Below are 24,758 nucleotides of genomic sequence, written 5' to 3' on the forward strand. Positions count from 1 at the left end.
CAGTTAGTATTTTGGTAGTGCATTAAGGAACTAAGTGAACAGTTGTTCAGTCTGAATCACTAAAATTTTTTCAATATATTCTAAATGAATATAGTATAAAAAAAACCCCAAACCTTTCTTCCCTGGAGGCTAATAGGAAATCAGAGTTCACTTTCATCTTTCTCTACATTTGACATTATATATGCAACCAAGAAGTAGGTGTTTACCAATTCCAGCAGAAGATGTGTAAATATCAGTGGAGGATCTGCTAGGAAACATTTAAGTAGCTTAAGTCATCCTGTGCAATGGTCAATATATAGTAAATAAGCACATATGAACTTCTCAGTATCAGCTAGTGCATGTATGAGCGCAGGGAATAAGACTGATATCTATGCTTGTGTGAAAGAGGAGTCTATTTTTCTGTATATGCCACTAGAAATATAACTCATTCCATACTTCTGAGAGTGATAATAATAATAATAATAGTAATAAATTCCATGCTTATGTGCCCAAAGTAGTTAAGAAAAAAAAGGTGATTTATGAAACCTGATGAGAGTGTAGCCCCTTTGTAATTAAGTGTTAACATCTTCAGAGTAGTCTAAAGCATTCTATTCTATTCTATTCTAGTCTAGTCTAGTCTAGTCTAGTCTAGTCTATTCTATTCTATATTACTGAGAACATTTCTGGCAGCCTATATAATTAACTAAATTTCCATACTAGAGGGGTATGGAAATATATGTCTCTCTTATACTGGAGATCTTGTAACAGAGGTATGGTATCTGCCTTCTGTTCCAGTTTTATTGATGTAAGATCCATGGTGTGTGCTGCTAAATGCTGGCAGTGTTTGTAATTATGCCACCTTGCAGCAGCCAAAAGTACTTTTCAGCTTGCTGAGTTAAGGACAATTGTGATTCTCACACTTCAGAGCAGCAGCTCTTATCAGCTTTGGTGCTTGACGGTTTCTTTTCTGCTTTTTGTCTTACTCAGTGCTTTCTCTACAATTTTTTTTTTTTTAGCCAGACCAATGTTTGATTCAAGTAGAAAATAGTGTAGGTGTTAATTTGCTTGGGATGTGTTTACTTCCTTACCATAGTACCAAGCCTCAGTTGGGGTGTAAATCTAGTTCTTGTAGCTTCTGTCAAGACCACTGAAGGGTGGTTCAGAGTAAGAATTTGGCTTGGATTATCAGAGTTTTAACTATAGAGTGAAGTTCTACTCTGGGGAAACCAGAAGTACTTCCCAGAATTGCTTAGCAGATGAACTCCAGATAACTTCTGGCTTCGTGTTGGGGTGAGACAAATTCTGACCTCTACCTGGATTTGTGAGAAAAGACACCAAAGCATGCAAGTTAGAAAGGAGCTGTGTTGTGCTCAAATGTCTGGCAAGCACATTATGGACACCAGAATCACTGGCTACTGGAAATCTCACCCTTCAATTTAAATGTATCCTAAATTGCCCACTGTAAGAAACTCACCTCTTCATTGCTGTAGAGTCAAGAGACAAACCTCACTACTGGGGTATTTGGTTAGGTGGGTTTTTCAGGCCTTCACCTCCTGTTGAATTAGGATGGCAGCTGCTGTAATCATCTCATCTTTATGGCTGAATTATTTTAGCACATAATTCTTCAGTGTTTTGTCATGTGGTAATACTGATAACACCAAAGCCGCTCCAAGCTTCAAACAGGAAATGATAACATAGAAGGTGAGGAAAATTAATTGCATTTGTGTCAACTGCCTGTGATGCAAGACTGGGACAAATTAATCTTCAGTGACCTGCTTGCTCCATTGATTTCTTTGGTGTTATATTAAGGAAGAGCATGATCCAAGGAAGAACATTATCTATTGCATTGCTAGGAAATAAAAAAGAACTATGACTAAATATACCCTCATAATGAGTTGTAGTGCTGCTTTATCTTATGTACATGAGAAAATAGGCACTTCTATTAGTGTGAGTATTAGAGCATGTCAAATCTCAGATGAAGTCTGCTTCCAGCAGAGGAGTTCTTTTTTCACTTTATGCCAAAATTATTTCATTGATATGCTACTTTATACAAGATGGACTTTTTTTTTTATTTGGTGAGCCAGAATCTTTTCCTTTCTCCTGATTTGTTACTACATTTTTATCTTTTCAAGAGCAGTGTTTCATTTGTAAGATTCATCTTTTCAAATCTCTATTTCTGCACGAAAAAGTAATAGATAATTTGCTGTGCAAGCACTTCTTTTAACGAGTACCCCAAAAGTAAATTATTAAACCTAAAGTAGTTTCAAGAATTTTGTAGTCTCATTGTAATTGTAGTGAATGAGCAGGTATTAGTATTACTATAATTATTTTTATTATTATCATAATCCTTATTATCATTGTGATCATCAGCATAAGGTATATGAATTCTCACAAGCTGATGGTAGCTGAAGGATGCCTATTCTATTTGTCAGCTGGACCAAATTTAAACTTTTTGTTTCTGAGAGATAATTTTGTCATCGTTACAGTACTGAACAGCTGAGAGCCGTAATTCCACAAACTGGGGTGTATTTAAGGATACAGAGTTTTATCATGTGACCTTGTATTTTAAAATTTTAAAAATATTATCAGTTTACATATTTTTGAGTATTGTTATTGTTGTTCTTGTGAAGGTAAAGACATCTGATAAGCAATTTGTCTTAAGTAGTAGCTGAGACAGTGCTGACAGCACCCGAAACCTGCAAGGCTGGAGGAGAGGAGAGAAAATACATCAACTCAGTGTAACAGCTGTCAGCTGTGTGAAAGTGGCAGCATCACTCAACCTGCTACACCACTCTAGGGATCTTCCCTTCATACATTTAAGGGAAGATCCTGTTGCTCCTATTGCTAGGGCTGATAGTGAATTGAAATGTGACTCTAATAGTACATCTGTAAGTTGTGTGTGCTTTGTAGAACCACAGGCAGCTGTTCGTGTGTTTCTCTGCTTGTTGCAGGAGGTTTTTCCTTTGTATCATCAGTTGCAGAAATCCATGAAATGTTACAGTCCTGTGCCAGAAATGTTAAGGGTAAAGCAGTGGTTAAAGGATATGTTGACATTAAACATTACAGAACACAAGGAGGAGGGACCAGCCACTCTCTCAGGGTTTCTATTCAAGAGGAATGGAGTTAGGATGCAATGCTGGTGACCCTTTATAATATCTGAAACCTTCTCCCTTTTCAGCGCAATCCTCCCATGCTGGTGAATGACCTGTTTGAAGATATCAAAGATGGGGTAATGCTAATTGCCCTTTTGGAAGTTCTTTCAGGGCAGAAACTGGTAAGAACTTTCTTCCTTCTAAATATACAAGACAGTTGCATAACTTCTGTGGGATACAATTTTCTGAAAAGTTTCTATATTTCTATACTGTGAAAAAACTTACTCCTTCATAGGAGAATAAGTTTTTCAACAAGTGGATTATCTGCTTACAAAGCATTATCACAAATTATTACAAGCATGCTTGATTATACGAATTTTTATTAGTTTTGCCACGTAGCTCATAAAAATTTCTTATTTGTATTAGTTTTTGCAGTTCATCTGGGTTTTGCTGCTCTGACACAATCAAGGTCTAAACTGCAGGTTAATTCTATGCATTTTGGAAAAAAAAAAAGAGACTTTCCTTGTTAAATTTATGGCTTGGGCTCAAAAAAACCTCATACAAGCTCCTCAAATTTCATGGGGGCTTATATCCATTTACCTTGACAGTTGCTCTGCTACTGTAAAGAGCCTGAAATGATGCCAAATGGCATTTTCACAGCCAAGTTATGTACAGAGGGGAGTGTGCATGCAGCAAACAGGCTGCCTCTTGGGAAGCAGGCTAGTTTTGTGCATGGAGGAGAAAAATGAAAGGACTTTAAGTCAAGGGCTCTGACTTTCCCTAAAGCAGCTCGCAGATCAGGTGGCAGCATCCAAAGGAGCAGTGCAGCCTGTATTTCAGCTGGCTCCAGGGCTCAGGTACTACAGGCTCCCTCACATGCAGGCAGTTTGCTCTCCTTTTCATGTATCACCTCTGTTTTGATTGCAGGTGAACCCCAAAATTAGGCAGTAAATCAAACTGCAAAGGCAATTTTACTGTGAAATGGGATAAAGCTGTACTTTCCGTGTGTTTCTGCTCCGTTGAAATATATCCCTTTCAGTTTCTGTTGGTCTGAGACAGAAAGCCTCCCTCTTGTGGCAAACCAGAAGTAGTGAAACAGCAAAAAATTTTAGTGATGGCACCTGTTACAGAGAAATTCACTGGATTGTATTGTGCCTGTATTAATTAAGGAAAGACATATTCCAAAACAAGAATAGTATCTGGTAAACTTAAAGGTTATGTGTACCAGCATATGATATCCTGTAGTAACTGCAAGAGGAATTCAGAGTTTATAGTAGGCCTTTGTTAAAGCCATTTGTAACATCCTGAACGGGAATTTTAAATTACAATAGTTGCACATTTGCATTACAGTATCAAATTCCATGGGGGATTTGATTCCACTGTGAGTTTTAGAAACCAAGCAAATGTTCTTGATCGAATTTAAAAAATTCTGTCTTTTTTTAGCCTACATGTCTTAAGTTCAGAAAAAATAATTGTTCAGTGGGAATTTAGCTGAGGTTTTAATTGCCAATAAGGTACTAGAGAGATGGGATGGAGATTCTTAGGTAAAATGTCTTCACTGCAGACTGATTTTTAAAAATAACAACCACTTTGAATTATACATCACAGGCAAAAATATTTGACAGAGAGAATGTTGTCTTCTCTCAAATGCATTTTTTTATATATATATACACACACATATAAATATATGTGTTTTTGAATGTTACATTGGAAAAACAGTTTTCTGATTTAATGATGTTTATGGACTGAAGCCAACAGTTTGCATGCTGACATTAAAACATATGTAACTTCTTTATAATGGAATTACCACATTTGTGTCCCCTGTATCTGTCAGTCCTCCCTGTGATGTATATACAAAGATACAATTCAATGATTTCACTATTCCAAGGAGCATTTTTACATAGGCATTGACAATAAATCTGGAAGTTCTGTTTTTGAAGCATAAATCTAATTGAAGTTTGATCTGTTGTTTCTCTTTAAGCCTTGTGAGCAGGGACGTCGGCTGAAGAGAATTCACTGGGTTGCCAACATTGGCACGGCTCTTAAGTTTCTAGAAGGTAGACGGGTAGGTATGGCAGCACTTAGCCCTGGTTTTACTTTTTTTTTTTTTTTTTGCCTTTGTCTTCATAAGGATACAATGTGTATCCACCCATCTGTTTTTATTCTTCAAAGTTTGAGCTATGTGTGCAGACCTCCGTTTCTACACAGTACCTAAAAGAAGCTACTGTAAAGTAAAAATTGTAAGGTCCAGCACTATAATAGGTGGCAATGCATAGGGTGAAACTTGTCCTTTTTTTTTTTAATGTGCTTACAAAAAATGAACTTTATTTCAGGAGAGATACTCATTTATACTTTAAAAAAAAAAAAATCTGGTCTTCACTAGCTTTTACATGCAAAAATCCACTCCCTGAAATTACAGATATGAAAATTTAGGACAATATGACCCTTTATTAGCTTGCCAGGACTTCAGACTAATTTCTGATTTTTTTCTGGTATAGTCAGTGCTGTGGCAGAATTTAACAATTCTTTTGTTAAATTAAACAAAAGAAGAAAACTTAAAAACTGATTTTGATCTAACTGTGAATATCATATGAAACCAATGTATTTCTCCCCTTTTCCCTGACTTCACTCTGTACTATAATGACTCAGATCTGGATTTTTAAAATTAGATTATAGATATTTTGTCCCCTGGTTTCTGCATTTTGCTTCAATTTTTGTCAATGCAGATTTTATACCTGATGGATTTTACATCTACACAGTGCTGTTCACTGGGAATTGTTGGATTTTGGCAATCTTTCCCTCTCTTTGACTCTCTGACATCTAGACCTAATAAGAATTGTGTTATATGGGGAAAAATCTTAGAAGATGCCTGTAAAAATAAATCAAAAGGAGAACTTTTTAAATTGAGAATGTATAACCAAGCAAAGACAAATGTATTTCTGAAGCAGAAGTCCGCTTTAACTCACTATCGACTTGAGGAAGAATAGTTTGTTATTATGAAGCATAAGGCAAGGCTGGGCTGAAGAGCAGAGCACCCACTTTGCCTCAGTTTCCATGTCTCAGCATGGTGGGTGACCCAACCTAGATCCCAGAAATACTATAGCAGTGCAGCTGGGGAACTGACCTGCCAAGGATCAAGAGAGTTTGCCAGAGCACTGTGTTTTTCCTTCTGATATCTCAGTATTTTTGTCAGGACTTGTCTTAGTAGTTGTATTGATGGCCCAGATTTTCTTCTGGAGGGAGTTGGAAGTATGCAGGGCGTCAGGTGTATCAGGGTGGTCCATAGCAGTGTTCTGTAAGCTGAATCCAACCTAAAGGATGCATCTATCCTGCCTGCTGTCACCCTTCTCCTCCCAGAGGAGGTGGGAATACTGTCGAGGCAATACATTCCCCTTCAGCAGATGAATGCCATCCCTGGACTGTACTCAAAGGGCAGCGAACACAGACAGGATCTCCTTCCTCTGTGGGCTCTCCCATAAATAAACCTTATTATAGCAGACACTGCTGCTCATACTCCTGTTACACTACAATCTTCAGTTTGCAATTAACAGATATTATTCTGGACAAAATTGGTGTTCTTATAGTTCTAAAATGTTTATTTTTAGTTCTAGATTTGTCTTAATGGTGTATAAGATAAAGGTAACTCAATAACTGGACTGGATAAGCTGTGCTTCAGTGAACAATAGCCTAATCAAAAGCTTTAGCTGAGTCCCTGCAAATCTTTTGATTTGTAATGAATACTAAAATAACCTCACTTTCTAAAAAAATGAAAAGCTTTTCTTGGAATTGGTCCAACTGGGAGAATGACGTATATTTTTTTTAAGATAGGGAAGAATGGTAGAGGGACTGGTAATGTCAATTTTCCAAGAGTTTTGTCGATTTCTTGGTGGAGAGGGTTGACAATGTAAACTATGGGAACTTCTGCTCTGCCTCTTCCAAAGCAGCCTGTGCAGATTTAATTTGGAAAAATACTTAGAGATCTGGATGGTGTTTTGTTTGCACTCGACATTATCTAGTGGATTTCCAACTGCTGATTCAGAGAAATGCAGTATTTTCTCTGTTTTGGAGAGACAGATGAGGTCACTTGAAGTCATTCTCCATTTTTTATTCAGACTGTTCGTCAAGGTTTTTCCACAACTTTTTCCTTTAACAGGCTTGTAGTAGATGGGCACTTTGTCAGCTATTCATATTTTTATCATGATTGGTGTCTGACTCCTAGTTATGCTGAGGAAATATGTATTAACATAGTTGCTAACTTTCCAATACTGCTTGTATTATTTAATTTCCTTGAGCATTATCTACATGTTAGTTTCTTTATCATATATTCCCGTCTTTATTTCCTTCTGTCTTACAAACTTATTTTAGGGTGATATTTTATTCAGACTGTAGATTAGAAGTTGAGAGTCAATAGTAATGCAATCTGTTCCCATTTCTGTTGAAAAACTCGATTTGACCTTGGACAACTAATTTTTTCCCATTCTATTTTTAAAAGAGCTATTGTTAGGCTTGTCTTGGAAAGAGGCCTTAATCAGTGGTTGTGTTATTCTTTTCTAAAAATGCTCTTTGCAGGAGAACCCCTAGCATTCTTTTTTCCATTTTCTTTCTTTTATTTTTTTTTTCACCCCTTTCCTATTTATATTTTTATTTTTTAACACACTTTTCTCTTTTCATTACATATGCATTAGAACTATAGCAAGAAATCCCTGCATAATTTAAAATGTGTTGCAGAGTATTTAATTTCCTCTCCTGATTAAATTTTATTGTATGATATGCCAAAAATGTACTTTCTTTGCATTAAAAAAATAGATTAATGCATTTACCTAATAATTAATCATTAAAAATTTATTATTGTGTCATATTTTTCCTTTTGCTTTTCACGCTAGTCCGTATACAGAGGATCTCCGGTTTGTACAGTGTTTCTATCTAATTTTTATTTTTCTTTCTGCTTGAAATTATTTTTTCTACAAATAATAGCATGGATTGGTCTTAAAAGTTTTCCATTACTTGCAAAACCTGTCTAAATGTGCAATTATACTTGTCTAAATGTGAAATTGCACTATTCAGTATTTGGGTTTTTAAATTGAGAATCTTGTTTGATTGCAGAAATGCATTTCAAATACAGACCCTCTTTGAAATGCATTTCAGAGTTGCTGTTCTTTGTGTGTGATAGTAACACGATTTCTTTTCTATACAGATTAAGCTTGTCAACATAAACTCAACTGATATTGCTGATGGCAGGCCTTCTATTGTGCTTGGCTTGGTGTGGACCATAATTTTATACTTTCAGGTACTATTTTTTTGTATTTCACAGTCTCTTGATCAAACAATAGTTCAAATCATTACTTTACATGAACTGGTGTAGTTCAGGTCTTTCACTGTACTGAGTCACTTTGTAATTTGCTGAGGATCTGATCCTGAATAAAGCAACACTTGATGGTGGGGGTTCTTCACATTGAGTAAAATTAGATACTTGTCCCTGGAATGGGTTGTTCTTTGACTAGAACAGAGTCCCTTCATCACCAGAACTTACTCTTCTCCTGTCTCTGAAGAATACAACATAGTAAAAGAAGAAAGTACAGTAAATTCACGAATACAAGCCGCACTGAGTATAAGCCGCATCTCTGGGTGTTGGCAAATATTTCGGTTTTTGTCCATAGATAAGCCGCACCCAAATATAAGCCGCTCTGTCGTTCGCAGCGAGGACCCGCGTGCAATTAGTAACAGAACCGCGGGAGGGCGGGGTTTACTGGCTGAGCGAAGGCTGTGCAGGCTCGGCCCGCTAGGGGCCGCTGACGGGGCCAGGTGGCCCAGCCCGGTGCTGCCGCTCGGGGCCGGCCGCCGCTGCCACTGGGCTCGGTCACCCCGGGTCGGCGCTGCCCCGCGGTGGCAGGCAGGGACGGACCTTCCCCCGCTCCTACGGCAGCGGCGGCGGGCGGGGACGGAGCTTTCCTGCGCCCGTGGCGCCGGCGGCGGGCGCGGACAAAGCACCCCGCCTCCCCCCCGGGCCGCGGCAATGGCGGCGCGGGGCTCCCGCCGGCTCCCCGAGATGCGGCAATGGCGGCACGCACTTCCCCCGCCCCTCCCCGGGCCGCGGCAATGGCTGCGCAGGGCTCCCGTCGGCTCCCGGAGCCGCGGCAATGGCGGCGCCCCCCCCCCCCCCTCCCCTGGCCTGCAGCAGAGGAGGAAAGAGAGCTCTCCCGTCTCTCTCCCCGCCCCCCGTGCTGCCTGCAGGGAGCGAGGGCGACACGGTAACACTGTAACAATTGCGAAATGCCGGCTTTTACTGGCAGGTGCTTGGCTCGGCGCCCTGGTTGGCACGTCTGGGGTTGTAAATGTCAGAAAATTATTAATATATTAGCTGCACCCGACTATTAGCCGCACTTCCGGGTTTCCACCAAAATTTTTGTCAAATTGCTGCAGCTTGTATTCGTGAAATTACTGTAATAGTTGTGGATTCTTGTTACAAGTATCTTTAGCAACCTCAGTGGTGACTGTGCTGAACGTCTAATTCTGGTGCACTAGGAGTCAGTAATTATTCTTAAACCATACATGTAAACATGGTGATTTCAGTGGCAGATGAAATCTGCCAGGTTTTTGCAAGGATGAAATTACCTGTGAGTGATGTAGATTGAGAAAAGTTTCAACTTCTAGAGGAGAAATCACTTGCCTTCTGTTGAAGTTAGGTGGGAGGTAAAACTGGCTTCTAAATCCTGTCCATATGGGTTAACAAAGTGAGTCACTGTTCAACACTTAAAATAACAACTAATTTTATTGCTCTTCTTTATGAAGTTCTTTGGCTCCCTCATGATGTTTCAGGGATGCTGTTCTCCTCAGCATCAACCACTCTGATGTCTCAGTAGTTCAGAGTTCATCAGAATAAAAGTTAGTCAGAATGATATTGACATTTTCATTTATAGCTCACTGAAATGAACACAGAAGATTATTTTTCTCAGTCTTACTAAAACTGGTTCTCTGCATCTTTTTTGTAGTTTTTTGACCTTTCCTTTAGTTGTCACAGGCAGGTACATAATTTTAACATGAAAGCAGGAATCCATAAGAGCTGTGATTCTCATTCTGGCAGACTCATTTTGCAATATGGCTACTTCGGATTTTAAGAGGACAGCAGAAGAAAATCCTGCAACATTCTCTGGATATAGCTTTGTTGTGTTAAAAAACCAAATTGTTAATTAAATTAATGTTCTTGAAAGAATCAAGTTAATGATTTTCATTTGATGAAAGACATAATTACCATCCTACACCCTCAACAAGCACTTCTAATGTGCTTTGCCTGCAGTACATTCACCATTTCTTCACAAGATACCTCTAAGTAAAAACAAAACTGAATTTATGCCAGAACAGTACAACAGGAAGTACAAAACTATCCAGATGAGATCATTGAGGTCACTGCCATTCTGTAATTGAATGAAACTCCTCTGAAATGAGTGGACTTTTTTATAATCTGAACTCAAAGTACATGTAAGAAATTGTCTTTTATTTTGGTGATAATTTGCTGTAATAGATAACATGACATGTGTGCATGTTGTTCTAGCTGTAGGGTGTGAAGTCAATAATTGTTAGATGCCTAGTGCTCCTGAATTTAGGACCTGGGTGCATACATTAGCATTTCTAAAACTCCTGTAATGTTGTTTAAATAAGACACAGAAAATTATACCTTCTGCATAACTTTATTTTGATCGTTGTATTGGGAAATTATTAAAGAAACTAGTGTGAGTCAAGAAGATTATCTACAGAGAGTTCATTAATATTTTTTTTTGCTGCAGATTGAAGAACTTACAAGCAACCTCCCACAGCTGCAGCCCTTGTCTAGCAGTGCTTCTTCTGTGGAAAGTGTTGTCAGTTCAGAAACTGCAAGTCCCCCAAGCAAACGGAAGGTGGTAACCAAGGTCCAAGGAAGTGCCAGGAAGGCTTTGTTAAAATGGTTACAGTACACAGCAGCCAAGTAAGTGAACTACAGATGAACTGCTTGTATATTTTAAGTGTAAGCTTTTTGCTCAGATTCTAAACTCTCTCAGACAGGGATCATCCTTTTGCTCTCTATTTTTATAGTACCTTCCTCTATATATAATTATAGAGCCCCTCACCATATTCTTTTTGACAATTGAGTCTGCTAAATGTTAGCACCATATGACAAATCAAGTAATAGCAATGATTTACATTAATTTTGCATGCAATCGTATTTCAAAGTTTCTGACTAATGAATGGGATTATCTCTGACAGAATGAGGAGCTGAAAGGGGAATTAGATGTCTGAATGACAGTGCATTAGTCCTGCTGCCAAAACGCTCGATGTGACACTGCCAGTAGCACACTGATTAAGCATTCCTCAGTGAAAACTTGTAGGAATACTAAATTCTGGCACTTGCTGTGGAAAGGCAAGTGATGAAAAGTTCTTTATATCCTTCCACAGTTTTTTGATAGAATGGAAATATTATTACACTAATTGCCCTGAATCTTCATTGTTAATCCAAGTTATTTCGGAGTTATTTCATGCTGTTTCTAGTTAATTTAAGATTTTTTTTTCCTTTATTCTATAAGATTACCCTATACTGTTCAAACTTTCAAAAAGACATTAAACCCCTCATAAATTATATCCAAGATACTATAGTAGTTTGAGGTCTTCCACAATAAGAAAATCAGTAAAATTACGTGGATTTATTTGCTCAAATTAAAGAATCACTGCTGTTTGAAGACATCGATTGTGCAAAATATAGAGGGGCAACAGTCAGTTATTGAATGGTGCCTCAGAGAAAAAAAATATAATTGCAACGATTCAGAGTTATGCAGAGATGGAATACTGTAATTTATAGTGCAGTGCAGTCTAAATTTGAGTTTCTTCCTTTTCACTGTTGTTGGTAAGACATTGGCAATGGAAAGTGATCAGCTTCTCGTTCCAGACATGCAAACAAACAAAATAAAAATAGATACATATATTAAACTGCAGTTTTATTGGGAAGAGTTAATAAAATATGTTGGAAGAAGCCAAGTGTTACCTAGAAGTACACTTCACGTGGGCCTACTTCACAGTGTAGTTTGCAAGGGCTGCTTCCTTAAAGCCAGTGAAAGTGTTTCACTGATCACAGTGAGATTTAAACAACCTTATTCAGTTACTGTTGCTTGAACCTCCCAATGGCAAGACTATTTTAGTGTCTTAGTGTCCTGAAATTATGCTTACTTGCTCAAAGTTAAAAATAGTCTTATTGTTGATCAGCAAACCTTTCAAAATTACTGACAAAAGAAGCAGTAATTTGGAGGTGTGATTCAGTTCTGTTTACTTTCTTATTGTATATTGCTATTTCTGCATCATTTGTGTTTATTTTTTAGTGGACATATTAAATGTCCTGGGTATATGAAATTATAGTATTATTCATGCTTTTGATAAGAACATAGAGAAATTCATGAGTTATAATTTTCCCTAAATAGCAGTCAGGTAACTGTTCATGCTATCATTTAAAAAATAAATTATTTTTAAAAAAATAACAGCTTAGCACAGGTTTTTTTGGATTTTTTTTGTGTGATATCGATGTACCTAATTGAACTGCAGCGGTTTCAATGGAGTGAGATTTATAAGGAGGAAGATAATAGTGAATGGAGGAGTGTACATCTACAGACTCTGTGTGTGTCATGTAACAACTTTGGGAACTTTGGGCACATCACTGCTCATTGCTTCATGACTAATTGGCACTAACAAGCCCACTGGAGACAAATAAACCATGTAGGTGATAGAAAACACTTGGATCTTCATAGGCAGAAATGAATTCATGCAATGGATAAATGGAGCTGTACTTGACCTGACTGGGCATTACAGGAACAAGTGGTTTAGGTTTAATCATGGGTAATCACTGTGTGGAGCATTCATGTCTCCCCTCTGTTTCATGTAGTCCTGATGTTATGAGCAACTTCTTTCCCTTTTATATTCTTTAGGCAAGTTGGAATTGAAATCAAAGATTTTGGACAAAGTTGGAGGAGTGGTGTTGCATTTCATTCTGTTATTCATGCTATCCGTCCAGATTTAGTGGACATGGAGAAAGTGAGGGGAAGGTCAAATAGAGAAAACCTGGAAGAAGCCTTCACAATTGCAGAAGCAGAACTAGGAATCCCAAGGCTCCTTGACCCAGAAGGTACCCAATGCATAGTTGAAAAGAGCTTGAACTACTTGGCATGTCTTAAGCCAGATATGCTAATTCATAGTGTTTAGATATTTAAGCAGCATTTTATGCCATTCAACTAAAAATTTAATTTTCCATGTTTTATACTTGTCCAGATGTGGATGTTGAAAAGCCAGATGAAAAGTCTGTCATGACCTATGTAGCCCAGTTTTTGAAGTACTATCCCGATCCTCATCATACAGTGACTGATGTGCCAGAGAATGATGTAAGTTTCTCTTGCATAATGATAAGAAACAGTTTATCATGAAGGGGGGGGCTTTATAAATACATTTTCTAACTTTTTTTTGTTTGTTAAGTTTCCTTTTGATGAACAGTTCAAGTGACAACCAAGCACACAAAGAAAACTGGGAAAGATTAGTTGAGAATAAAAGAACAAGTTTTGCAGATGTTTAGTAGGTGGATAAAATGATCCTGCAGATATTTTCCTCTTTTCAGGAGTAGCAGGGGCAAAAAATAGCACTAACAGTTATTGTAGATAGTAGCAAACCAATGGATCCTGAAGTTCTTTAACAAGTTTTTAAACATAACACCAATGGTATTGTAATAGTTTGTTACCTGAAGCAATTTTTAATTTATATTTCTATCACACTGAGTTTCTGGATAAGAAAATGAATGGTCCAAGATATTGCTTAGGTACAGTGTTTGGGCTTTTATGCTTGAGAGGCATTTACAATTTTGACAGAGGTTCCTTTCTATTTCATACTGAAGTTTAACTCTTTGCTGTAAGGAATTGTATTCCATCATGTTTTTTCACTGGAATTTGCTTTGTGTATGCTCTAGTGCATTGGCTTTGCACTGGAATGGCTATGCTCAGCAGTGCCAAGTTATCATGAGTCACTTCCTACTGCTGATTTGCTTTCTTCATGGCAAACATGGGAAGCACTGCTGAGACAATCTGCTCAGCCCCAGCAAGAGAGAAAGAAGAAGCAGTTTTTTTATCTGTGTTTCTCTGCATTCCCTACAGAGGTAGAAAAGAGCTTTGAAAGGAGTGAGTCTCCTTCCTTATACCTGTGTGAGGCTAAGGCAGCTGTAGCTTCACTGTTTGATTCCAGTGCCTGAGCCCTGGAACTAATAATTTTGCTTCCTGCAACATTAATATTGTGCCATACTTGTGCCATGTCTCAGCATTCTACTGAGCATTGGGGCTGCTGAAGACAACTGAGTGAGCACTGAAGCCTTGTGCTGTGGCCTGTTTAGGCTGAGGCAGTCCTGCCATCCTCATACCATGGCACACAGGGCAGCTTCTGCTGCCAACAGCCTTGGACAGTCCTTCTGCTGTGCTGGGATTGGGTTTTGAGAAACAACCTCACCATCTTCCCCTGAGCTTTATGCAGAGATGATGCAGGAGAATGCAGGATTCAGCCATTCCATGCTTTGCCTGTCTCTGGCTGTGCCCACAGAGATGCTAGAACACGAGTAATGAAAGGCCAAAGAATGAGTTGAATCAAGAATTCTGTGTGAATGACTATGAAACAGAACAGCACAATTCAATTTGACATGCTAATGTGCTGATCTCAGAACCACTTCCACTTCTTAGATATCACTAAGATATTCCACTAGCAATCCACAGAAATTTAGGTAGAACTGCTGGCCCCTTGCATGTCACACTGCAGGAACCAGTGACTTCCAGAACTTGAGAAGAAAGTAAGAGTTTGACATTGCCCTACATTTCTAATGTCATCATTCTTTGTTTCCTGGAGGAATAACTATATTTCTTTTTACCGTCCTGGAGTATCCATGTCCATCTTTACATTATTTGGCTAGTTTAGTTACTTAGGACAGGATTTACCTTTAAAATCGAAAAGCTTACAATACTCCACCAGTTGTCACTAAGAGATGAGCACTTTCCCAGATGGCATCTTCCTTAAGACAGTGTCCTAAGCAAACAATCTTCTTGAAGCCTGTGTTGCAGAGCATTTTACCAGAGATAAAACAGAGTCAGATTAATCCATCCCTTAGGTAATGATAGATAATATGTTGCTGGCAGTTGATTAAAAAGTTTTTGTTTTCATGACCAGAATAGCCCCCGATTTTTAGCCTCTCTGTCTTCCTGCTGAAATAAAATCTAAAGAAATATTTATCACACAATCCAGGTACCTGGGAGAGATAACCTTATAAGACTCTTGTCCCCTTCACTCTTGGAGTAATCCTAATTTCTTAATTTCTTGTTTAAGGATATTTTTTATCTGACGTGTTTAATTTCTACTGTAGAATAAGTTGGACAGTAGATGCCAGATACAACTGTCTAAAGAACTGAAAAGGGACTATCTCAGTTGCAGATGCCTACATTTAGTTAGAAGAATCCTACTTCAGACTGGACTGTGTCTGGGTGAATTTTGGTAGAGAGAGGGGGCAAGAGGAGATTTTTAACCCTGTTCCCCCACTATCCACCCAACTCAGCTGTCACTGTGTTTCCTCAAGATGTGTTGTCCACACAAATTCCTGTTCATCTTCTCTCCTGATTCAATGCTCAGTTTATAAAGAATTTGCATTGGAAAAAGTGGAGTAATGATTGAAATCATCTCTTATTTGTGGTTAGAGGGAACAGCTATTTGCATGTGCATTTCCAGAACTAAAAGGGGTCTAATATCTCATGCATGGACCAGCTGTGAACATGTATGTACTCATGTGGTCAACACATCTCAAAGAAACATAGTTACTCTCAGGTAAGTAATTATTTTTCCAGGTAAAATAGATCATGCTGTGACTAGCAATCTGGAAATCAGATCTAATATGAAAATTACTTCACTAGATACAATACAGAAACGTGAGCTTGATAATATTTCTAAGTACATCTTTTATTCCTATGTGTGTGGCTCTTACTGTTCTCTCTGAACTTTCTGCCTGCTTCACTTTATTTTATTTTGCTTTTTTTTTTTTTTTTTCCTCCTTGCTTCTCGTTTTCCCATTTGTTTCATATTGCTAGGAACTGCAAGAAATCCCAGCTTTTGTCATTTCTTTTATGAAATTTAAGGTAAGGGTGTATGCTCAGAATGATTGCTTGAATTGGACCTTTCATGGTGGATATCTTTTTTCATCCCGCACTTACTTGACTTTAGATTTTGGTGGGGATGAGGTGGTGGAGGAGTTAATGTACATTGGTTTGCTAAAGTTAAGTTTATCTTTCCAGAAAAGCAATAGATTAACATTATAAATCTAGGTCTGCTCTCTTACATGAGCTGACCCTAAGAGCCTAACACTTAATTTTGCAAATAACAGAAATATTGTAGAAAAACAAGTCAACATTATAAATCTCAGATTATGCTTTTGGTTTTCTTAAGTATAGATATAAACATGAAATAAGTAGATTATAGTTCGCTGTTTCTACACATCTAATCTCATTTTAGATGGATATTTTTGTATGTCTTTAGGTTTATAGAGTAGATAGTAGAGTGTATGATAGTGTAAGTGATGTGTGTGGTTTGCAGGTAGGAAAGAGAGTGGATTCATCTGTAATTTTGTGACATACTGCTCCTTTTTCATCTAAACTATGATATTTTTTGAAATATACTTTTTTAAACCATCCAAGACTTTCAGATACTTCTAATTTTGTAGTATTAACTGAGAGAAGTTCAGAAATCTAACACAGAATATATGAAATGAGCATTCAGAGGTGAAACTGGAAGACTGCAGAAGTGAATATACAGTAATTTCCCGACCATAAGGCGCACCGGACTATAAGGCACACCTGCCGGGAGTCAGCAAATTTTGCAACTTTGTAGATTGTATAAGGTACACCGGACTATAGGGCACACTTTCTTTTTGCAGCGAGGAACCGTGTGGCGCACAACAAAGTAACGAATTACTGGCAGGTGCTCAATTTGCAGACATTTTTCAAAGATCGGTGTAGCCTTTAAACGCAGCCCCAGACACCCTCCCCGTGCAGCAGGACCCAGCAAACCCACCATCCCCCGGTGCCGGCTGGCACAGCTCACGGCTCCTGGCTCCCACCGCGCAGCTGCGCTGTGTCCTGACTTCCTCCCGGCCAGCAGCGGCAGCCGTGCTGCTTCTCCCCGCTTCCCCGCGGCTGTGCCGCTTGTTGCCGCTTTGCCACGATCGCAGGGGCTGCGCCGCCGCTGCTTTGCTGCGGCCACAGGGGCTGCGCTGCTTCTCCCCGCTTTCCTGTGGTGGCGGCAGCCGTGCCGCTTCTCCCCGCTTCTCTGCGGCTGCGCCGCTTGTCGCCACTTTGCCGTGGCCGCATGGGCCAGGCTGCCGCTGCCGCGGCGCTTTCCCCCAGCTGCCCGGGCCACACGACCACTACCCCGATGCCGCCGCCGGGCGGGCTCTGCTCGGGGCTGTTGCGGGCTCGCACTTCTCGTTCCCCCCGCGCCCGGGCCGGCACTGCCTGGCTTCTCATTCCCCCCGCCCCCGTGCCCATGGTGGCGCTGCCCAGCTTCTTGTTCCGCCGACGCCCGGCCTGGGGCCAGCGGCAGCTCCCTCCCTCCCCTCGCGGCTCCTGCCGGCGGCGGCCGCCCGCTGCTGCCCCCACCTTGCGACTCAGCGCTCCTGCGGCACCGCCCCCCCATTGCGGCTCACACTTCCGGTTTGGCAAATTTCGCAACTTTGTCCATTATATAAGGTGTACCGGACTATAAGGTGCACTTCCGGGTTCGGGGAAAAAATTTAGTCAAAAGGGTGCGCCTTATAGTTGTGAAATTACTGTATTGTGAAATAAATGGCAGGTGTTACTGCAGTTGGTCAGTAGGCTTTATAGCTTGACCTGTTCCAAACAATTGCCTAGTTTCCACATTCTTTTGCTAAATAAATATATAAAATGATTATACATACATATATATATATATAAAATAATAGTTATGACTAGGATCAAGGGTTCATCTTCATCTCACATTGTGTATGTCTAGCTAGTGATCCACTGAAGCAAATATTTATACTGATAGCAGAATTACTCTGATATTTTAATCCATTCGAGTAAATTTGGGCCCCTTTAACGAGACTTTATCCATCCTTAGCCTTACACAGCCCCAGTACATTGCTTCTTAAGCCAGAGGAGATTTGAAGTGGTAAAAGCTCTGCCAATTTCCTTATCATGGTATAAATTTAGCTGTACTTAAAACTCACCCCCTCAAAGTATTTCTGATGTAAAGTCTTCCTCTTCTTGTGCTCTGACGAGCAAGTAATTCAGAAGATAATCCTGTCATCTCTGACATTTTTATGCCAGCAGAGTTCCCCAGCGTAAGAGGAATTTCCTGAGCAGCAGCTGCAAAAAAAGCTTTCTGAGCTTTTCCAGGGATTTAGTCTGCTTCTGCTGATAATCATTAATAGCTCATCCCTGAAGGTGATGCCTGGCTCAGCATTCACCCTGTGCCTGTGATACTGCTGTCAGGGAGTCAGTTTCAGTAACATATAAATATATGTATATATATCCAGTAGCACATATATATGTATAAGCCAGAGTTTTCAAAATTAACAGCATAATCAGTTGAATTTGTGCATAAACATTTTTGAAGGGACTTCATTTTCTCGGTACTTATGCAATACAATGGTTCAATGTCCCTGAGACACAGATGTAAACTTTTTTTGGATTTTCTACTGTGTCTGTGCCTGAGAATTTGAACAGTTCACCTTGTTTATAATTACATGTTAGAGAACTAAACAAGATATTCCTTTCACAGTTCATAATTAAGATTCTCATGTTTTAAGCTCTTCAAACCCTACCATATTGTTTATTACATCATTTTCAAATTAACTCTGGCATATCGGTTAATAAAATAATGCTTTGATTTTGAGTCTGGGCTGAAAACTGTCTTTGCAAATTTTAAATGTACTCCATTACTATATCAGAACTCATAAACACTTCTCTCTAAATACCTTCTTTGATGTTCCTTGTCAGCTGAGTGCTCCAGTTCTGTTCATCTCTACAAAACTGTGAATATTTGTGCAATTGTGTAAGGATAAATTAGTACTTCAAAATGCTGCTTGGAAGTAGCATACTGACTGAACCACAGGATTTTAGATAAATTCAAACAAATGGATCAGAGATCAATGGTCCTTATGCTGGAGAAAGCACAAATAGTTATGTTATTCTAGATAACTTCTGTTTCGTGGTTTACCTTGTGATCTATATTAGGAAATAGTTTACATAGCTGAGAGAATGTCCTTTTGATTTTTTTTTATTGAGAGTGAGAATACTATGCACTAATTAAAGTCTTTTTTTAAGAATGATATTTCATTAAATCTGGTGGGTGTTGATGTCAAGTGCCTTGGTGTCTAAGAAGTTAATCTCTTCTGTTGATTACTTAAACTGAGACTTTAAAGTGCTTTAGTATCAACCAAGGACCACAGACTAATTTGCAGGTGATAAGTGGTGTACTGAACTTGAAACCTGTGAAAACATGTGAATACATAAATAAAGGATTCATTGTGCATTGTTGCACACTGAAATTTATAGCATCCAGTTAGGTGGTTGCTGAAGCACCTACATCTCTTGCAATTAAATAAAGTGATCAAAACTTGCGTAAATAAATAGTTTCTTAAAATGCAGAAGACTAAATGCTATCTATTAACAGTAACAGAGGAATCATATGTGATCTAAGAGAGATGAAGCTGTTCCTGTGTTATCTTCAGGTACCATAGAGGTATTCTTAACCCCAGAGATACTCTATTTCAAAAATATTTGGTCAGAACAGATTTTAGTAATTATTACATTTTTAAAGTGATTAAGTAATCTTGAAAAATACCTGCTTTGCTCAGATTACTGTATGAAGAGTTGCAGGCATATAGATGCTCTGTAAAAGTCTTACCTTAAGGAATGTGAGGAATATAAAGCAGCATTTCATGAAACTGAATTTTATAGTGTGAATTAGAAGAAATAAACAGAGCATTGGGGCACACTTGTTCCCCTCATGGCCTCAAGAATATCTTACTGAAAAATAAGTTGGTAACATTGCTATAGGATTTTCAATCCATTAAGATGCATAGTTTAGCATTGGTTTTGTGGAGCTGGCAGCTAAGTACTAATAGAGATCTCAATAGTCTCACCAATGTTATAGCTTCTTAAGAATAGAGCAAATTTAATACCAAAGTTCTTTTTACATGGCTGAATGAGTTAGAATGCTTTCTTTTTATATTCAAATTGATTGGATTCAATGACCATAGAGGTCTTTTCCAACCTAAATGATTCTATGATTACCCTCATAGGGGGATAGTAGTGAATTTTCTGGTTTTCTCAAAGAATCTTGATGTTATATTCACACACACAGACTAGAAGAATAGAAATTTTATTCTCCTTCTCTATATTTAAATTATTTGAGAATTTGGAAGTGCTTGGAGTTTTGGCTTCTTGGGACATCATGTGTGTTCAAGGAAAGCCCAGTGTTACAGGTAGCTGGACAGGAAAGTGTTATATCTGTCCTATGCTGTTTCTTAGGTATCAGCCTGTGTGTGTCAGAAGACAGGAGCATGAGCTACAGAGAACTTTGTTCCAGCATGGCTGCTCTGAGAGCATGCTGACCTCACTGCTACCTGGCAATCAGGACAAGTGTGATAATTGCGAATCTATCGTGCAAATCATGTCCAACCAACTACCACTATTCTGAGTAGAGGCTCAGTAAAAGAATGGTAGAAATACATCAAAGATTTCTTTTTTATCTGAGGAACCTGTCCTTTCCTTGGCTGAAATGAAGCAATAGCTTTATCTTTTAAAAATTATTAAAGGGAAGTTGTATTTTGAATATTTCAGGCAGCTTTCGAAGAAAGGAAGGAACCATGAAGTGGCATCTTTCCCTATCAGATTCGTTTCTTAAAAGACAGTACTTTGTTTCTTAAATGCAGGCAGTGGCTACTCTTTTTTTTATCCCGTAGTCCAATATTTCTTCTCTCATGTAATGCTTGAAGTGTGACTCATTTTAGGTGTTTAGCTTATATCATGAAATGTTACATTTGTTCAGTGTGATAGACAGATTTGTTGTATGTCTGTTTCTGACAAATTTTACAGTAATAAGACTTCTTTGGTTTCAAAAAGTGTCTTCAGATTAACAGCCAACACATCTGGTACATTGTTTGGAAATCTGAGAGAGACACTTGTATCCTACTTGACCAGCCTCCTTACACAGTGCCCAGAATACTTTCTATTTCCTGATAACCTTTGCTTGTGCCATGCTCAGAGACCTGAGACTTCCTGTTAGTGTTTTTCTCTCTCACTGAATTCTGCAGAGAACTTTGCAGCCTTACAAAGCTGCAGTGCCATTACAAACTGAAGTGGTAAACTGTAAAACAAACATGCTTTTCTTCAAAACCATAAAACTGCATAGAAGAATAGGAAGCTTAGTATACTTGGGTTTTCTTTCTTTTCATTTTCCATGTTAAAATATTCTAAATATTTTGCTAACTTCTGAACTTGGAGCTTGATGTCAAGGATTACCCGGAAGTGAATTAGACAATAACTTTTCTTTTCAGCAATAGCAGACCAGCTTATAAAATGCTGGTAAGTGATTAAAAAGTCCGCTCTTGTCTCAGCTCAATTAACTTTTACTGAAAATTGACTTCAATAATCTGTTGAAGACTAAAATTGGTTGTTAATACATCTTTAAAGAACTTCTTGTTAATTTAACATCAGATGAAAACTGCTGATGACTCTGACACTGCAATGCCCCCGTTTGCCATGATTTTACTCCTCTAAGACTCGTGCCTAGTTGCTGACTTCTCTCGTACTGGGAAGGTGCTTTTCAGTTAGTCTGTAAGAAGGTAAATGATAAGAAAATTAGTTAGTACAACTAATGACCTTGACTTGCTATAGAGATGTTGATTTCTGGACTACATCTGACAGCTCTACTAAAAGCTGCAATGAGTTGTTGTTTTTGTTTTTTTGGTTTTTTTAATGTGTGGTTGTACTACATCATAGAAGGAAGACAGACTGGTGCTAAGAGACCTAAAAGTGTGGGCAGAACAATTTGAAAGAGACATAACCCGAGCACAGACAGCAGAAACAAGCTTACAAGAGAAATATCAGGTAAGCAGCAGGGAAACTATGTATGCTAACAAATTTTTGTCATCATTATGTGTTACTGCAGTATTTTATGCCATCTGTATATATGAGAGTCACTATAGTGTTGTTTAAAGAAATAAGGGCACAAAGTGTCTTGCCTGTTACTGGTGGAGGAATTGCAATGTCAGCTCCAACTTTGCTACATAGGACAGTGCACAGATGGTTTGCCTGACACAGAGCTTGCCCCAGCAGTGTGAAGAAGGACTGTCCTAGTTAGAAGAGAGCATGTGTCTGTGCCACCCTTCCAGATCCTGATTAGCTCAGATAGGAGGTGTGACTGCAGGCTGGATGAGGTGACAGGTGGAGAGGACTTAGAGTTTTATTTTCATCTGCTCTCTCAAATGTTAATGTCTAAATCAGAAATACAAAACTTGGCCTAAACTTTCTCTTGAAGCGTTACTGGTCTCTAAATGCAGCCACTGTCCCAAGTAGCATTAAATCCAGTTGCAGTTTTATCTGATTAACTATTATCTCATTTCATATGTGATTCAGGCATCTGGTAGGTGAAGAGAAGTACAAAAGTCCTGTCTGTATATTAATAAAAATATACAAGTAAATATAGAAGTTAAGTGCTATTCGTATTTGGGAAAGATTAGGACTCCTACAGGTACAAAATTTCCATGGGTTATGGTACTCCATAAATGTTAAAGAATTTAACTCCTTCATTTTCTACAGCAATTGATCTGGTTTTATCTTTGTGCAGTCATTTAAGCATTTCAGAGTACAATATGAGGTAAAAAGGAAACAATTTGAACTTGCAACCCAGTCAGTAAGGAAAGATGGTAAATTATCACTTGATCAAGCTGTGGTGAAGCAAGCATGGGAGAGAGTTACTTCCAGGGTAAGTTGAAGATTATTGTGCTGTGTATTTATTTTTTTTATTACATGAAGGTTGGAATTTAAAATAATTGAAACACCTGTTTGCTGTTGATTTTATTAGGCATTAGGAACCTAAAAGTGGACCAAGTTTCTGGCACTGCTGAATTATTTTGCATTTATTTTGGGAATATTTACTGCACTGTCATCTTTAATATTGCTCAGAGATAGAATATGAACTTTAAAAAAAGGGCTATACTTTGAGATTTCCCTTTACTTGAAAGAGTAGTAACAGTGCTCACCTAAGTTCAAGATGTTGTTGATAGAAAGGAAAGCATACTTAATGCCACTTCCAAACCCAGAGTTCCTATCTAAATTGCTAGTTATTTGAGAAATTCTAATATAATGTTTCTTAGCATAACTAAAAATAAATAAATGAAGTTTTAATTCTATTTTTTACCTATTTACCATAGCAATAAATGAACATTAATATTTATGATTGGAATTTTGAACAACTGAATGAAAAATTCCAAGCAAATTATATTGTTTGACTCAAATTAAAAATTATTAAAACATTTTTACTAGTGTATATCCATGCTACATATATATATATACATATATGAATATCTATATATATGTATATGTGTCATGTATTTAACAGAAGATCTGTTTAAAATAATTCTGGAGTTTTTACATAATTTTAATGATGTTTTCACTCCCATAATTGGTATTGCCAATAAGGCACAGTGTTTTACTGCTGTATTCCTCGCTCCGCAGTCTTTTGAGACTCGTGTGAACCTAACATATAACAAGTATTTTCAAAATAGAGATATAAAGATTTTATGCAGAAACATGAATTAAATAACATTGGCAGAAGAAGGTCTTGTATCCCTTACTAATGCCTATTAACTTATGAAATTCCAGATAATTTGCTTCTCAGTTGTTCCAGTTTATTTGTGATCATTCTGTAACTCAATTGCCATTCAGAAAGGGAAATACATAAATCAACAAATTCTTATAGATCTTTTCTTGCCTGTGAGAATGCTGTAATTTCCAAACTCATGTGGAATAATATACCTAGTTTGTCTCAATTATACTCTGTTACATGGGGGTTTGATTTTACAGTGTAAAGTCTGATTTTTATCAGTGTATTTGTTTGTATTATTTAGCAGGGGAGGAATTTCAGTCCTTTTACTTTTATTTCCTAGATGCTTGATTGGCACATACACCTTGATAAATCCCTTCCTGCACCTTTGGGTACCATAGGTGCTTGGCTCTACAGGGCAGAGGCTGCTCTGAGGGAAGAAGTAGCTGTTCAGCAAGCTCATGAGGAAACAGCAAACACAATACACAGGAAGCTGGAGCAACATAAGGTAGATGGAGATGAATTCATCCTGTGCATCATCCTCCATTGTTTTCACAGCTTTAAATGATCCATACTCTACAAAGATAATTATTTCTACTTTCTGGGAGTTCTGTTGATGGCTAAAGCTTGTCATGGTGACTTGAACTGTGATATCTGTGTGTCTTACAACTAATATTCTGAATTACTTTTGGATGCTTTTGCTTCTTCTATCTGAAGTATATCAAGTATTAATATTTTAATGTCTATGGTAAAATTCTGTAGGGAGCTCATAATATTGGGTGCATTGTTCAACCAATGTGAGCTAATTGGGAGAAA

General features: G+C 38.2%; 1 protein-coding gene across 20 annotated transcripts in view; it reads left to right on the plus strand.

Annotated features, from left to right (window-relative positions):
* SYNE1 (spectrin repeat containing nuclear envelope protein 1) overlaps positions 1–24,758 on the plus strand; it is a 289,881-nt gene that overhangs the window by 51,558 nt on the left and 213,565 nt on the right. For 15 of the 20 annotated variants that reach the window (XM_033056260.2, XM_033056275.2, XM_033056271.2 and 12 more), the window contains exons 3-12: positions 3,158–3,253; positions 5,053–5,136; positions 7,955–7,975; positions 8,266–8,358; positions 10,853–11,031; positions 13,013–13,209; positions 13,353–13,462; positions 22,118–22,225; positions 22,965–23,102; positions 24,286–24,450. In XM_033056260.2, coding sequence (XP_032912151.1) covers positions 3,158–3,253; positions 5,053–5,136; positions 7,955–7,975; positions 8,266–8,358; positions 10,853–11,031; positions 13,013–13,209; positions 13,353–13,462; positions 22,118–22,225; positions 22,965–23,102; positions 24,286–24,450 — 1,191 coding nt within the window. The remainder of the gene's footprint in view (positions 1–3,157; positions 3,254–5,052; positions 5,137–7,954; positions 7,976–8,265; positions 8,359–10,852; positions 11,032–13,012; positions 13,210–13,352; positions 13,463–22,117; positions 22,226–22,964; positions 23,103–24,285; positions 24,451–24,758) is intronic. The other 5 variants (XM_033056262.2, XM_033056276.2, XM_033056261.2 and 2 more) reach the window with 1 other exon arrangement.

The sequence above is a fragment of the Catharus ustulatus genome, chromosome 3 (genome assembly GCF_009819885.2).
Source record: "Catharus ustulatus isolate bCatUst1 chromosome 3, bCatUst1.pri.v2, whole genome shotgun sequence".
NCBI lineage: Eukaryota > Metazoa > Chordata > Aves > Passeriformes > Turdidae > Catharus > Catharus ustulatus.